General features: G+C 37.0%; 2 protein-coding genes across 2 annotated transcripts in view; both read left to right on the forward strand.

Moving 5' to 3' along the window:
- LOC136800503 (dedicator of cytokinesis protein 7-like) overlaps positions 1-13,579 on the forward strand; it is a 49,762-nt gene extending 36,183 nt beyond the window's left edge. Inside the window, exons 33-43 of the mRNA XM_067057163.1 lie at positions 2,624-2,784; positions 3,431-3,543; positions 4,183-4,420; positions 4,927-5,145; positions 5,892-6,026; positions 10,285-10,374; positions 10,711-10,801; positions 11,138-11,283; positions 11,783-11,926; positions 12,525-12,643; positions 13,423-13,579. Of these exons, the coding sequence (XP_066913264.1) occupies positions 2,624-2,784; positions 3,431-3,543; positions 4,183-4,420; positions 4,927-5,145; positions 5,892-6,026; positions 10,285-10,374; positions 10,711-10,801; positions 11,138-11,283; positions 11,783-11,926; positions 12,525-12,643; positions 13,423-13,579 (1,613 nt within the window). The remainder of the gene's footprint in view (positions 1-2,623; positions 2,785-3,430; positions 3,544-4,182; positions 4,421-4,926; positions 5,146-5,891; positions 6,027-10,284; positions 10,375-10,710; positions 10,802-11,137; positions 11,284-11,782; positions 11,927-12,524; positions 12,644-13,422) is intronic.
- Positions 1,124-1,881, forward strand: LOC136800502 (clytin-like). The gene has a single exon (XM_067057162.1). The coding sequence runs from the start codon at positions 1,179-1,181 to the stop codon at positions 1,779-1,781; it is 603 nt and encodes a 200-aa protein (XP_066913263.1). The 5' UTR covers positions 1,124-1,178; the 3' UTR covers positions 1,782-1,881.
- Positions 13,580-15,262: the final 1,683 nt, after the last annotated feature.

Consider the following 15,262-nt stretch of genomic DNA (forward strand, 5'->3'; position numbering starts at 1 on the left):
GTCATTTTTTTCTGGACATGCAAGTTAAGAAATCGAGTGCCCCCCCCCGAATGGTTGCTCTATGCCACATGTCTTTAAGGCTGCATGCATTCCCTCTTATATGTTTTGAAATAAGGGCTGCGTATATACTATTCTAAAACTTTGAACTTCGCTGATTTCAGATATATATTGGGATATCTTTCTTTGATCAAAATTTACAGCTTTCCAAAGAAATTGGTCAACTTCGCCCATTTTGGGTCATTTTCTGCTTATTTTGAGGCCTATAAGTTTGGTCCTCAACAGAAATAAAAAATCTCAACACATATTTGAAATCGGCGAAGCTCATAGTTTCAGAAAACTTTAAATTCAAGTTTTGGGTCCGGTTAAAACAGAATATTCATTATTTCTGAATCTTTAATGTTCGATTAATTTTAAGATTTTAAAGCCATAAAATGCTCACAATTACCTTTCCCGAAAGTGACTATTTTTCATCATCTTTTTCAATGCATCTTTTTTGGAACAGACTCTAGATAGCGGTTTTGTGACCGTTGAAAAGAATAGGTTTCAAATAGAAACCAAAAAGGTATCGTAAAAATGAAAGAGGAAAAATCAACCTTGATAAATTTTTGATAAAACTTTGACCGTTTTTAAAGCGGAGAAATTGTTGGAATGACTATCATTATGGAGGAGGAAATCTAGAGAGAGTTTTCTTTTCCATACTCAACACTCAACACCTCTCGTCGTATTATATCTCGAAACTTTCCTACTAAATCGCTCTTTTAAAAATGAAGTTATCTAAAAATCTAAAAATTGAAGTTTTAAAATTAAAAGTTTAAAATTAACTTTTCTTAACACTATCTCATAATCAAAATAAAACTTGACAGCTCAATTAAATGTCAAATATCTATCGATTGATATTTGACACTCATACACACCTTTTGACAGATTGTAAGTTAGAAACTGCCATGTGACCTTCAGGGTTCAGCGACTCTCATTCAACAGTTTGACATTGAAGAGCTATCGCGTGAAATTATTTCATTGTAACCCTGATCAACAGCTTAAAGGACCAGTAATTTACAGAACCAGCTAGTATAAAATGACCAGAATGAAACTTTGAAAATCATCTCTCAGCTGAATAAACCAAGTGCAATAGCTAAAAGATCAATACTATCTGAAGCTTTCAGAAATCTTTGACAACCATGGCTCAACAAGAAACTGGATCAAAATACGCCGTCAAACTTAAACCTGATTTTAATAATCCAAAGTGGATCAACCGTCATAGATTTATGTTCAACTTTTTGGACATCAATGGCAACGGAAAAATCACTTTGGATGAAATTGTTTCCAAAGCTTCGGATGATATTTGCGCCAAATTGAACGCATCACCAGAACAAACCCAGCGCCATCAAGATGCTGTTGAAGCTTTCTTCAAAGCCATTGGTATGGATTATGGTAAAGAAGTGGAATTCCCAGAATTCCTTGAAGGATGGAAACGACTTGCTACCAACGATTTGAAATTGTGGTCCCAAAACAAGACCACCTTGATTCGCCGATGGGGAGATGTTGTCTTCGACATTTTCGATAAAGATGGAAGCGGTACAATCAGTTTGGACGAATGGAAAGCCTATGGAAGAGTCTCTGGAATCTGTGCATCAGACGCAGACGCCGAGCAGACCTTCAAACATTGCGATTTGGACAACAGTGGCAAACTTGATGTTGATGAGATGACCAGACAACATTTGGGATTCTGGTACACCTTGGATCCACAAGCTGATGGTCTCTACGGAAACTTTGTTCCCTAAGAAATTTTATATTACATATATACATACCATGGAAAATTGTATAATATCATGATCTTTACGCAATCCTTACATTGAATATATCAACTCACACGCCATACAATTTTACAATTTACTCATTACTTTTCTGTTGAAATCACAGATTCTAATCTACCTAAAAAGTGACGGAGCCTGGTTTTCGAAAAATAAATTTTTGGGCAAATTTGGGCCAAAAAGTACCTAGAAATGGGATTTTTTGGACTTTGTGTGAAATTGCTTCATTAATTTTACCAGATTTTTACACAGGGATGCGAAATGTTTTGCCTATGTCGTCACTATTTTGGTCATAAAAAGTTTTCCCGGGCCTAATCCGCGCCCTCCCTCTCAAAAATATCTTGTAATATACTGTTCTTTGGAATTGACTAAAAATGGTTAGGTCTTAAAGAAGATGCCACGGAACCCCAGGGTTGGCCCCCTACTACTATGAATAGGTTTCGGTCGCTGTCTTTCAAATCCTAGACCCCAATAAATTACGGTCCAGTCCAGTCCAGTCCAGTTTAAGAGCTGACTTGTCTGCACCCCCTATGTCGAGGAGGTGTGACGTCCAGGGTGGTCTGGTTTTTCGAGTGTAAAAACCCAGGGTGGTCAGTAAAATGAGGTGGAAGATCCAGGATGGTAAGTAAAACGGGGTAAAAAATCGAGGGTGGTCCAAAAAATAAGAGAAAAATATCCAAGGTAGGTCCTAAAATAATTGTAAAAAAAATCCAGGGTGTCACCTTTCCCAAAAACGACCTCCTCAACATAGCGGATACAATTTTTTTCTGGAATAGCCCAATGATATCTGTGTTTTTATGTATCATTTTCAGGCAACAATTTCGCACGTGTCAAAATGCAAGTGACAATGTCTCTCTCCTCTCTGGTTGGTTCAGAATGTTTCAACGAAGATTTTCTTCGCAAATCGTTGAAAACAATCATCACGTACGCTCAAGCTGATCAACAATTGAAACAAACACCTTTCCCCGAACAGGTAGGACTCTAGCCCGGGGTCCACTTAAAGCTTTTTCATAGACTGGATGAGGTGATTAAGTGGCCCGGTAGTATATGGTAATATGCTTTTGCTTAGGCGGACTGTAAAACAGTCAATCAACTCCAAGTAGCTTTATTATTATTTGAATTTTTAACGTTTTTCTCTCAAAATAGCGACCTCGCCAAACGTTCCTAGTCTACTTCGCTGGACTCAGCGTCAGAAAAAATTATCAAAAAGCAAAGTTTAGTCAAAAGCAGACTCTAGTCTTAGGACTCCCAAACGGTTCTGTATTGAGCGGTCTAGGAGTCAATTCGATTGAACCGTCTAACGCTTTAATTTATACTGCCTCCCAATTTACGAGACACTAAAATACGGTTATCAAGTGCATTAATGCGGCGTGAAGAACTAGGGTATAAGACCAGTGCACTCTTACCTCATCCACGATGTATTGTGGAATCGATGCCTAGCACAGTCACCGACAGCCTTCTTGAGTTTCTCTCTACCTAATTCCCATCATATGGCATGAGTTGGCCTAGGCTCAATTTGCACGTGATATTATATATAATTTTGATTTTTCAAAATAGATTTTTAATAACCCAAATCAGACCGTACTCGTTTTTCAAATCGATCTACCCATTGTATTCAGGTTCGCGAGCTGGTCTTCAATTTACACATGATTCTTTCGGACACGGTGAAAATGAAAGAATACGAAGAGGACAAGGAAATGTACATTGACCTTCAATACCGAATTGCTAAAGGGTAAATTCTTCTTTCAAATGATTATAGCAATTATATTATCTTTACATACACCAATTTTGTTGGCCGATAAAGGATTCGTGCATCTGTTACATACTATCTTCTACCTTATTGAACTAATTTTCGCGGGAACTAATATTCGCGGTCGAAAAAAAATAGCAAAATATTGCATTTGACAGGATTTTAATTTACGTGGTTTTGCCCTTTTTTGGACGAATTTCTTTCATTTTCCTAGGGTTTTTTCAAATTTTTCTACAAAATTGAAAAAATTGTATTTTGCGGGTTCAAATTTTTATGTCCGCTAAACGCTAAAATTAATTTCCGCGAAAATTAGTTCCAAAAAGGTGTTCAATTTAAAGGGAAGAAGTGCACAAACATTCACAGATTTCCTTTTTAAGAAAAGACGTTGAAAAAATTGTTTTTTTGTCATTCGATTATCTTGGGGATTTGACAACTCTTTCCGCAATGTACAGAGTAAACAACAGGTGCTCTATTATATAAAAAGGAATTTTCATTTTGTAAACAATCCCCCTATATTGTTGGAATATTGCAAATCGAGCTGACAAGATATTGCGGACACCTGACAATATATTGTGTAGTGTATACAACCCTTTAATAAAACTACGTTCTATTCTTTCACAGTTATCAAAATTCTCCCGACCTCCGGTTGACGTGGCTTCAAAACATGGCCAAAGATCACACCAAATATCACAATTTTACGGAAGCCGGAATGTGTTTAGTTCATTCTGCCGCCCTTGTTGCAGAGTATCTTTCACTGTTGGTCGATAAACGTTATTTGCCAGTTGGGTGTGTCGATTTTTGTAACATTTCAACGAACTCCATTGAAGAGTCGGCTGTCTCCGATGACGTCATTTCGCCTGTAAGTTCAACATTATGACTTCATTGCTTCTATAGCTCTATTTATTCTGTAAGTTGGTTCTAATGTCGACAATCCCCTTTTAATCCTGGCACACTTCTTTATGGAACTACATTTCGTTGTCTATAACAGCCAGGGAGGTTTTCATTATCCGATTTCGATCTTTCAATTATTCCCATCTCGAAAGATGGGTGACAGAATTAGATCTTAGATTTATTATATTTCTGCTTTGAGATTTTTCAAACCTCTGCGATTGAGTGGCGATGAGAGAAGTGTTGCTATTTGGAAATCATAAGGAGTTTCCGTACGGGAATTTTTTTTATCAAACAGACAATGCGCACAGAGTTATTATAAAACGACAGAAAAATTGTCTGAATCTACGGTCAGACATCTCGTATACGATATATGAACTGAATAGACATCGAAAGGAGTGGGAATTCGAACCGAGGACACGAGGTTTGTGTTGCTTACGCCTCTTTTATCACAGGTCTTCGTATTATTTTTTGTAGGGAGAAGAAGGGATTTGCACAGGCAAATATTTCAGCGAGACGGGTCTCCTTGGCCTCCTCGAGCACGCTGTACATATGTTCAAGAACGCGCAGATGTATGAACTGATCAACGAAGTGGATAAACTACTGATTCCAATCTTAGAGGCTAGACGTGATTTCAAGAAACTTCACATGCTGCATCAGAGGCTAGGTGAAGCGTTCAGTAAAATCATGTCCACGGTATGTGTTTCTGTTGTTTTTGAAAGACCGGTGTATAAAGGCCGGTGTCCACTTTCGCACGAAGCGCCCGAAACTTTCACGTTATTTGTAACGTCATTGGTTGATTGAAAAAAGAAGCAATTCCATTGGTCAAAATTGACGTAACGGTTGAAAAAAGTTAAACTTCCTTCAACTTTTTTTTTGTTCGCGCGAAACTTTTTTATGACGTAATCTTTTCTTCAGGCAAAAACGGTTAAGAAAAAATCTTTCGCGCGCTTCACACGAAAGTGGACACCGGCCTTAAGTGTCACTGATATCATATGAGATCGCCCAATCTTCACAATCGTGTAATACTGAAGCATGAACGACCCATGCCGCCTTGTTTTTACCCTGTTTGATTGAAAAATTCAAAAAGAGAGTCCATAAAATGGGGATGAACTGGAGTTTTTGGAATTTTAAGTACTACAATGACGCGTTCTTTAGAAAAAGTAACAATTTTTTTATTACAGGTTAATAACCAGCCAAGTCAAATAAGAACTTGTAAAAACTCGTCAAAAAATGAAATCTTACGTCACTTCTAACCAATAGAACGCCTTCATTTCGTTTCGGAGCGAAACGGAACCGTAGTGTGTGAACGTTTTCTTATTTAGGAGTACGCGCATGTGAAATCAGAAATTTTGAGTTTCACGATGTGATGGCATTTAATTGATTAATCTGATTGGTTTAGCCATTCATATCACGTGACATTTGTATCCTTTCTTTGATAGGCTGGTAAGCGAATGATGGGAACGTATTTCCGTGTTGCATTTTACGGTTCGTTATTTGGTGATATAGACACGGAAGAATTCATTTATAAAGAACCTGCCATCACAAAGTTACCAGAAATTTCCAACAGATTACTGGTACCGTACTTTATTTCTTTTTTTATTATTTATTATACAGTGTTTAATGTTTAGAGGGTTTCTACTTTAAGATTCCTGTATTTGCTAACAATAAACAAAAAGAACGACAAATTTCATAAAAACGGCTAAATCTCGCCATCCACAACCCGGTGACCAGGATAGGTTGTGCAGCCTAAAGCCTTGATTTTTCTTTTATTTGTTGTGAAGATTAACAACTTATGGTTAAAAGAACGATAAATTACGCATGCGTGTTATTAATGCAGGAATTGTCAGTCGCACTCACTGTTAGGGTCGGAATAAATCTCCTACCCTTTTTCTAATGATTTCTTTACGATGGCACCCATTTTAAGTAACACGGCGAAATGGATGGCAATGGGTTTGGACTTTAGGCATTAAAGCAGTCCTTTCATTCCAACTGCAGTGTCAATGCAAAAAAAAAAAAAAACATTTTCTTTTCAACTGTTAACTTACAAAGTCGTTCATTCGAAATCATCAATGCCCCTAAGAAAATGATGACTGGCTGCTCTTTCCAGAGGACAACCGGTTCAGTATTGAGCGGTCTAGGAGTCGTCTCATTAGAACCGTCTACGCGATGGTTTATACTGCGACCAGCTTGCGAGACACTGACACACAGTTTTTGGATCGAGTGCGTTAAGTCCAGCGTGAACCACTAGAGAACAAGGCCAGCGCACTCTCACCTCATCCACGATGAATTGTGGAATCACAGTCACCGACAGGCTTCTTGAGTTTCGGTCTACCCAATTCCCCTCACATGGCATGGGGCGAAGGTACATTCACTTGCCAAGTGAATCACGGCACCGAGCGGGAATCGAACCCCGACCTTCTGGACGGTAGTCAAGATTGATAACCACTACACTACTGCGCCTCTCCCAAGGAAAATAAGTATCAAATAACACACAAATCATTGGAATGTGATTTTGAGTGGTATCGTTTCATTTCTATTTTGCAAGAAAATGCCTAACCGGTACACGTTTCAAGAGTTTCTCAAGCAATAATCTGACACCGTAAGCTAGAAGAGGAAATATCAGTGTTGAATCCTACCACAGCTTGAAGAAAAACAAGTAGTATACAATTATATTATAATCCTGTTGGACCATGTGAACAACATCGATATTCTATTTCTTTCTCAAAATCTTCGTCCTCTACGTATCGTATACGGGATACTAGAATACAAGTTTTTCAGGTTTTTTATCTGTACAGTACTGTAGGATCTTTGACATTCAAAAGACTAATAACTTAGAGAAAGATTCGAATTAAAGGGAGAAGGGATTTTTTTTGGTTCCCACCTCCTGGTGGTATAATCTAGGGCTTTTAGCGGGAGGCTAGGAACCTTTAGTGTCTGTATTTTTATTCCGTTTAAAACCTATTTATAGACAAAAAAGGGAATAGATTATCCCACTTTCTAGCTGGAAGGGACCAATGTTTAAGTTAAAATTATAGAAAGATTTGAATAAGAGAAGTCTGGACTAGAGAAAGTTAAGTAGATGTTTTGATCTGTATAATTCATTTACCTGTTCTTGACAAAGCGGTTAGCAAATCTTTAAGAGTACGAACATGGTTGTCTCCTGTATTAGGGGATGGGGATCAACTAAAATCGATCTGAGAGCCAAAGTAGGATAGGGAATAGAAATGGACTGAACTGAAAGTTATGATGACGAAAGAACTATTAATTCTAATTAGATTCTTGCTTTCCCTTGTTGTCGACCCAAAGATATAAAGCATTGAAATAATTGTGACGTTTCATATTTCACATGTGCATGAGCGCGTTGACTTTCGGGTGACTTGGGTAAGCGGCGGGAGAAAAATGAAAACAAAACACCCAAAAATGTAAAGTCAAAAAATGGAGCAAAAAAATAAATAAATATGATAATCAAATCGTATTTTCTAGTCATGTACCTTTCAAAAAATATTATAAATCACATTGATGAAAATTCAATATCGTAAATCTACAAGTTGTAAAAATTCAAAAAGTTGAAGCTTTGGGCGTTCTAGAAAGGACCCTCCAGCGTTTAGCGTTTTGCAAAGAGATCAACCTTTATTTTTTGTCTGTTCACAATTTACGTCTAATTTTCATCTCGATAAACTCGGGATCAAGTTGATCAGAATTATGCCAAGTAATTTCGCCGTGGCCCTTTGTGAATTTGTAATTGCCTGTTAAAAGCGTTGAGTAGCACTGGTCAAACCACCATCCAACTTTTCCGTAACTTTCCGAACAACTCTCGAAGTTGTTAGCGTTATCCTGATCAAATGTTGAAAATTTTATGAAAATATTATGTTGATGCTCATTAAGGCATTCGGTTGAGGCGCGGTCCCTGATGGTCGAGAAACCTTTAATATGTATTTGCTGGCCTCATCTCCGATTTCAAAGGTGTCGTATTTGGCGTAAATTGATCGCATCTCTCCTTTCATCCGCATATTGATAAGCAATTCAGATTGTTTCGGTGCAAAGGAAGGTTTTGTGAAGTCGTGTATGTTTTTATTCCCGAACCAAAATTCAGTTAAAAGTTTTCCGAAACCGAATTTATAATCTTTCCATGGTTTTTGGAAGTTGACTGAACCATCTTGGCGTCGTAAAATTGTTATGAAGCCTCCTACCTGACTTGTTTGATCGCAAAAGACATTAATATCACGAAATCGAGGGCCATCGATTTTGTACAATCCGTTCTTTCGATAACCGGCTTGCAAGAATTCAAGACAATCCTTTCTAGACCCAATACCAGTACAATCGCAATAATTACTGTTTTTGATGGGTTTACATGGAGCGCAGTGTCCGTGGAGCTTCCTGAGAATGCCAACTTCAGATTTCAAATATCGAAGCTCCTTTTGAAGCTGCTCATTAGATTTTGCCAATAAGCTAAAGTTCCGTTGAAGGTTTGTGATCGATTTATCTAATAATTGACCAAGCAATTTGCCAGCAGTTTGCTCAGTGGCTGTTGTTGAAAAAACTTGAAGAATACAAACGATAGATTGTTATTTTAGGTACAAAATGTGGCAACTTACCAGAATTTAGAACAAACTTTAAAAGTGTTTTTTTTCTCAAAATCCATGAACAACTTATGGGCTGGATTTTAGGGGAACAAAAACAAAAATATTTTCTGATCCGGTGTAAAATTTCTCTCCTTTTTCCAACGGAGGAAGATTGTCTGTCCCAAAAAAACCTTGGGTACACAAAATTTATTTGTCTTGTGTTTATGTAACGGAGCATCTCCCATTTCATCTTCTTACTTTTCTTAGCATATATTATTTATGATATTACAGTCGTCTCTCTTTAATTCGATATTCAAATGACCATGAAAAGTTATCATTCGAATTAGAGAAATGTTCAAATTACAGAGAGTATTTTATACGGTTTTCCAAGCCCAATGTTTTAGTTCAAATTAAATAAAGATCGAATAATAGATGTTTGCTGGACTGTTCTTATTTTTTGAAATTTCCATGTTTAAGGTTCTTACGCCGTTCTTAATACGCTTACTTTCTTTACTTAAAAACTTAAAATGGGTTTTAAATCTTTTAAAATAAGTACAGTGGAAGCTCTCTAATTCGACGTTCTACTATTCGATAAGCTCCCGTTTTCGATCAAATTGAAAGTCACCATCAAATTTCCTTAAGAAACTCTCATAAACTACGCTCTACTATTCGACATTCTATTATTCGATAAGCTCCCGTTTTCGATGAAAATTTGAAGTCCCTTGAAGGTTTTTCGCTCTCTTATTCGATTTCTAGCGTGTAAAAAGGCCTTTAGGACGGAGTTCGAAATTCAAATTTTCGATTTTTTTGCGTTTGAATTATAATTTCGAAATTCGATTCCTCAAAACTTTTCAAAACAGGCAAATATCGAAAGTTTTCTTCCGAAGAACTTAGGTTTTCAGCAAGAACTTAGACATTTGTCCTGATTCGCGTTCAAACCAATCGAGTCTCGCTTATATTTTTCTTTCTCAGCTCTATAATTCGATATTTACCTCGTGTTTATCGGATTAGGGAGACTTCCTACTATTCAATACGCTCCCGTATTCGATGAAAATCCGATTCCCCTTGAAAATCGAATTAGAGAGCGTCAACTGTACTTTCTAAATGATACCTGAAATCTGAGGCTCAGCATCATTCTTAATTTGTTCTTATAAAATTGTTCTTATAAAAAAATCGTTTAAAACAGTCTGAAACTGCCAGCGGATAGCGGATAGATTAATCCCTTTTAAAGAATACTCATTTAAATTAACATTCTCTTTTTCTTTTACAGAGTTTCTACGCAGACAAGTTTGGCAGCAGTCGTATCGAGATTATCAAAGATTCAAATGTTGTCGACCCTACTAAATTGGATGAAGAAAAGGTATGATGTGTTTGATGACCTTTATAATAACCCTGGACTAGCATATATCCGCCATCTTTGATCGGAGTTTTTTCTTGAAAGTGGTACCCGCAAAGAAGCAATTGTAAATCAACGTCAAACGGCCCTACATTATCACTAAAATTTGAAATAAAGTAGATCTGTCACTATGCATTTACACCGCTATTGAGGCACACCAATTTTGTCGGGTGATATTTGGAATTCTCCAAGCAGCCTGAAGCTTTTTGAATCTACGTAAAATATCAACTATCTATCTAAGAGAAGTGATACTACACACTATGTAGGTCGAGTGAGAACTGTGCTCTCTTTATTACTCAGGGCTACATTCAAATCACTTACGTTGAACCTCATTTCTTGGAGTATGAACAAGAAGAACGAAGCACTTATTTTGAAAAGAATAATAATCTCAGTAAGTTAATTATTCACTTGTCTTTCCCTTGATCTCTTTGAACCAATATGGTTACTTCGCATTTTCTCCTCATTTCTCTCATCTCAAGATAAAATATCTAAGTTTATCGCCCTAAAGTAGGGGGAAACCTTAGAATCCGTGACGTCTTTTCTAGGACACAGCCACAGAAATTTCTTTAGTGTAGCATGCTAGACGACTAATCTGGCAAAAAATAATGGAAGGAACTATTATTCTCGTAACAATTATCTTATCATCATGTAACACCCATATCACTAATACCTGCTAATACATTGGTTATAAATGACTCTAGTCTAAAATTCCTCTTGTTTCTTCCAGGACGTTTCATTTTTGTGACACCGTTTACACCGAGCGGTAAAGCACACGGGGAGCTGTCCAACCAATACAAACGGAAGACCGTATTGACGGTGGCAAACGCTTTCCCTTACATCAAGACAAGAATCAACGTCACTCAACGAGAAGAGGTTCGGCAGGATTGTTCTTTTTCAAAGTCGAATATAATATTAAGTTATTTAAGGAAAAAAGTTTCGTTAATTTTGGATTGAGGAGTGAATTCTTCTTTCAGTTTGCGCCACAATTAGATTTGTGCTGTGATATTCTAGGCAATTTGATCTGACTAGCCAGGGTGCAGTTATGCAATGCTGATGAGTCCCAATAAAGACGAAATGCATACACCTGCTCTGCCACCAAATCTCCTGAAAGAAGATAGTTGGACAAAAATTTAATGAATTTCTTCAAAGACATTTCGTTTACCGCTGTCTAGCCCCCCCCCCTAAGCTCAGGGGGTGCATTCTTTGAGACCAAGACTTATATATGGATATTGCGACTTTTTTGATACCCCTCTGACGATACATCTTCCTCTCCCGCAATGAACGTTTTCTTTAGGATAGTAGATATTTTGATTGATTTAAAAAGGGATCACTTTTTGCAACATCCAACTTTTTTCATTTAATCTTACTGCAGCTGGTGTTAACGCCCATCGAGGTAGCAATCGAAGACGTGCAGTCGAAAATCGAAGAATTAAAAAAAGCCATGTGTCAACACAAGACTGACGTTAAAATGTTGCAGATGGTGCTACAAGGTTGTATTGGTACTACTGTGAATCAGGTACGTCGTGTAACAGGGGTCTTATATAACTGTTTGAGGGTAAAAATAAAAGGGAATTTTGAATTCTTAGGCTACTTGCATCCCTAAAATTTGATATAAAAGATGCGAAAGCAGACTTGAAAAAAGCTCTACTAAGTAAATTCTTTTTAGGGTGTGGCCCTTTTTATTTAACTTTTATCGCCAAAATTGATTGAAACAATTAGGGCCTAAAGTATGTGGAAACTTTCCTTTTTTAACACTTTCTCAGCACCCATTTATGCTATGTTAAAGCTTACACCGTTGCAAAGATATTCAAAAGGATAATTTTATGGCTGATTACATTGAGATGTAAGGGTTGAGCAGGGCGACTAATTCGTGATAGCCCTGCTTCCTCCTCGAGAATATCTTTCAAACGGTGTTATAACTTTTTAACAAAACATAAATTTCCTATCGCCAAAATGTTACAATTGGTTTTACAAGGCTTTTTTTAACTGTCAATCAGATATCTCGTGTAACCAAGGTCTCAGGCTGATTTGGATGATAAAACAGTGTCTTACACTCAGAGCCTGATATTTTATCTATTTAATAGCTTTCAATTTTTTTGAAATAATTTTTGCAGGGACCATTCGAGATTGCCAACGTTTTTCTGTCAGACTTTGAAAAAGATCGGAATGGCGTCTCCAACATTACTCGTCATCATCACAAATTGAGGCTGTGCTTCAAAGAGTTCGTCAAAAGGTTTGTCAATCATCTCAACTGATTATTTAACTGCCTTGTGTAGTCTAGATAATGTAGATAAGCGATGCACATTGGGCTTTTCCAGAAAAAAACCGTGCACCCCTTGTTGAGGAGGTCCAACCTTTTGTGACCTACCCCCTATGGAATTTACAAATTTTCAATCATTACTCCCTTGGGATTCCGCTTACTTTTGACGGATTTTCGTCTACCCTTATGGAATTCCTCTGCATTTCAAACCTTACCCCTTGGAACAGAAATGGACCTCCTCAACAGGGGGTGCACGATTTTTTTCTGGAAAAGCCCATTGAATAATGTGAGAGATATAACCATTATCTATTAGAAAGGAAAGGTACACTAGTTACACATTTTGGAAAGTATCTGAGAGAGCTTTTACTTATATTATAATTGGGAGGAAGTCTGCTTTAAGTTGTGTTTCAAAGAATTCAAATTCGATATACATACATGCTTTCATCATAGAAGAGTTGTTACAGACTACTCACACACTACTATTTTTTCCACATAGAATAAACGAATAAACGCCCCCTCGAATTAACGCCCCTCCTAAAATCCTAAAAAATAACCAACGCCCGGGCGTGCGTTCACAATAATACGATAACCTGTTTTTCCATCAGGTGTACCGACGCCTTTTTTCCAATATGCATTGTGCCTGTTACGGTATAAGATAAACGAATATACGTCCTCCTAAAATCCAAAAATACGATAAATGACGTCCGAGGCGCTTATTCGAAATAATACGGTAATCTCTTTTCTTCCTTCAGGTGTAGCGACGCTCTTTCTCTCAACAAATCTCTCATCTCACAAGATCAACGAGCCTACCAAAAAGAGTTGGAAAGGAACTACCACACTTTCGTGGAGAAGTTGGAACCACTTCTCAAAAGCAAGTTTGGTCAACTCAGAGGCTCTCTTAGAAGGTAAGGTCGATTCACAACGTTGTTTTAAGGTTTATCTAACGTTCACAACGTCCATATAACGTTAGATGAACGTTGAAACAACGTTATGGATCTTAAAGGACGTTTGCTTTTTTGCTTGAAAAGGTATTAAAATAAACTGCTTAGAAGGTAAGGTCGATTCTAATTTATAGGGCCTTTGTTATTGAATAAGCTTTTTAATTAAATTACAGTTATCTCTCTCTAATTCGAACCTAATTATTCGAATCTTTCTCTAATACGAATAAATCTTTTAAATTTTTTGGACCTACCTCCGGGTGCCCCGGTGGAGGTCCTATGAATTAACCTCTGTCTGTTCGTCCGTTCGTTCGTTCGTTCGTCTGTTACCAGCTTTTCTCGAGATTGGCTCATTAGTTTTTTCTGATTTTTTGCACAAAGATGCAAAATGGCAATGGCCAAAATGTGACGGAGCCCGATTTTCGAAAAAAAATCATTTCCGGCCGAAAATGCCGGAAATATGCCGGAAAAACTGGTTTTTTGGCATTTTCTCAAGATTTCATCATTAGTTTTTTCTGATTTTTTGCACAAAGATGCGTATTAGCAATGCTCAAAACTTGGCCGAGTCCGATTTTTGAGAAAAAATTTTTTCCGGCCGGAAATGCCGGAAATATGCCGGAAATCCGCCGTTTTTTCTGGATTTTCATTGGACTTTTTCCATATAATTGGTTGTTTTTTTCATTCAAAAACATTATTAATAGCAATGCCCACCATCAAGCATGTTTCAATTTTCAATAAAATAGATTTTTGAAGCCGGAACTTTCTAAAAATCGCCGGAACAGCCGATTTTCGCCGGAAAAACGGTATTTCTTGAATTTCTTGAGCTGTACTTTATATTCTTTCATGAAATTTTGCACAATGATGCAAAATGTCAATACCTAAATTGTGACGGAGCCCAATTTTCGAAAAACATCTTTTTCCGGCCGAAAATGCCGGAAATATGCCGGAAAAACTGTTTTTTTGGCACTTTCTCGAGATTTTATCATTAGTTTTTTCTGATTTTTTGCTCAAAGATGCGTATTAACAATGCCCTAAACATGGCCGAGTCCGATTTTTGAGAAATTTTTTTTTCCGGTGGAAAATGCCTGAAATATGCCGGAAATCGCCGTTTTTCTAGATTTTCATTGGACTTTTTCCTTATAATTGGTTGTTTTTTCATTCAAAAACATTATTTATAGCAATGCCCACCATCAAGCATGTTTCAATTTTCAATAAAATTGATTTTTGAAGCCGGAACTATTTTAAAAGTCGCCGGAACAACCTTTTTTCGCCGGAAAGACAGTATTTCTTGAATTTCTTTATTTTTGCAGATTTTCATTGGATTTTTTCTTTATATTTCTATATTTTTCACACAAAAACATTATTGATAACAATGCTCACCATCAAGCATGATTCAATTGTCAATAAAACTGAATTTTGTGACCATAACTTCCTATTTATTTTTTCCCTACAACCCTTCCCTCTCCCCCCATCAACAATCAATGATGAATTTATTGTGTTGTGTATTTTCGCTAAGCGCTATATTTTCTGACTGATTTTTTTTCATTTTTCTTTTCGCATTGCTATCTAACTTTCATCATCAGGTAGGTCCATTCAGCATATAGCTTGTTATACAAAATTTTGTAAGCCTAAATAAAATTTTGATATCAGAGCT

This window comes from Clytia hemisphaerica, unplaced genomic scaffold, assembly GCF_902728285.1.
Source record: "Clytia hemisphaerica strain Z4C2 unplaced genomic scaffold, Clytia hemisphaerica genome assembly, whole genome shotgun sequence".
NCBI classification, from domain to species: Eukaryota; Metazoa; Cnidaria; class Hydrozoa; order Leptothecata; family Clytiidae; genus Clytia; species Clytia hemisphaerica.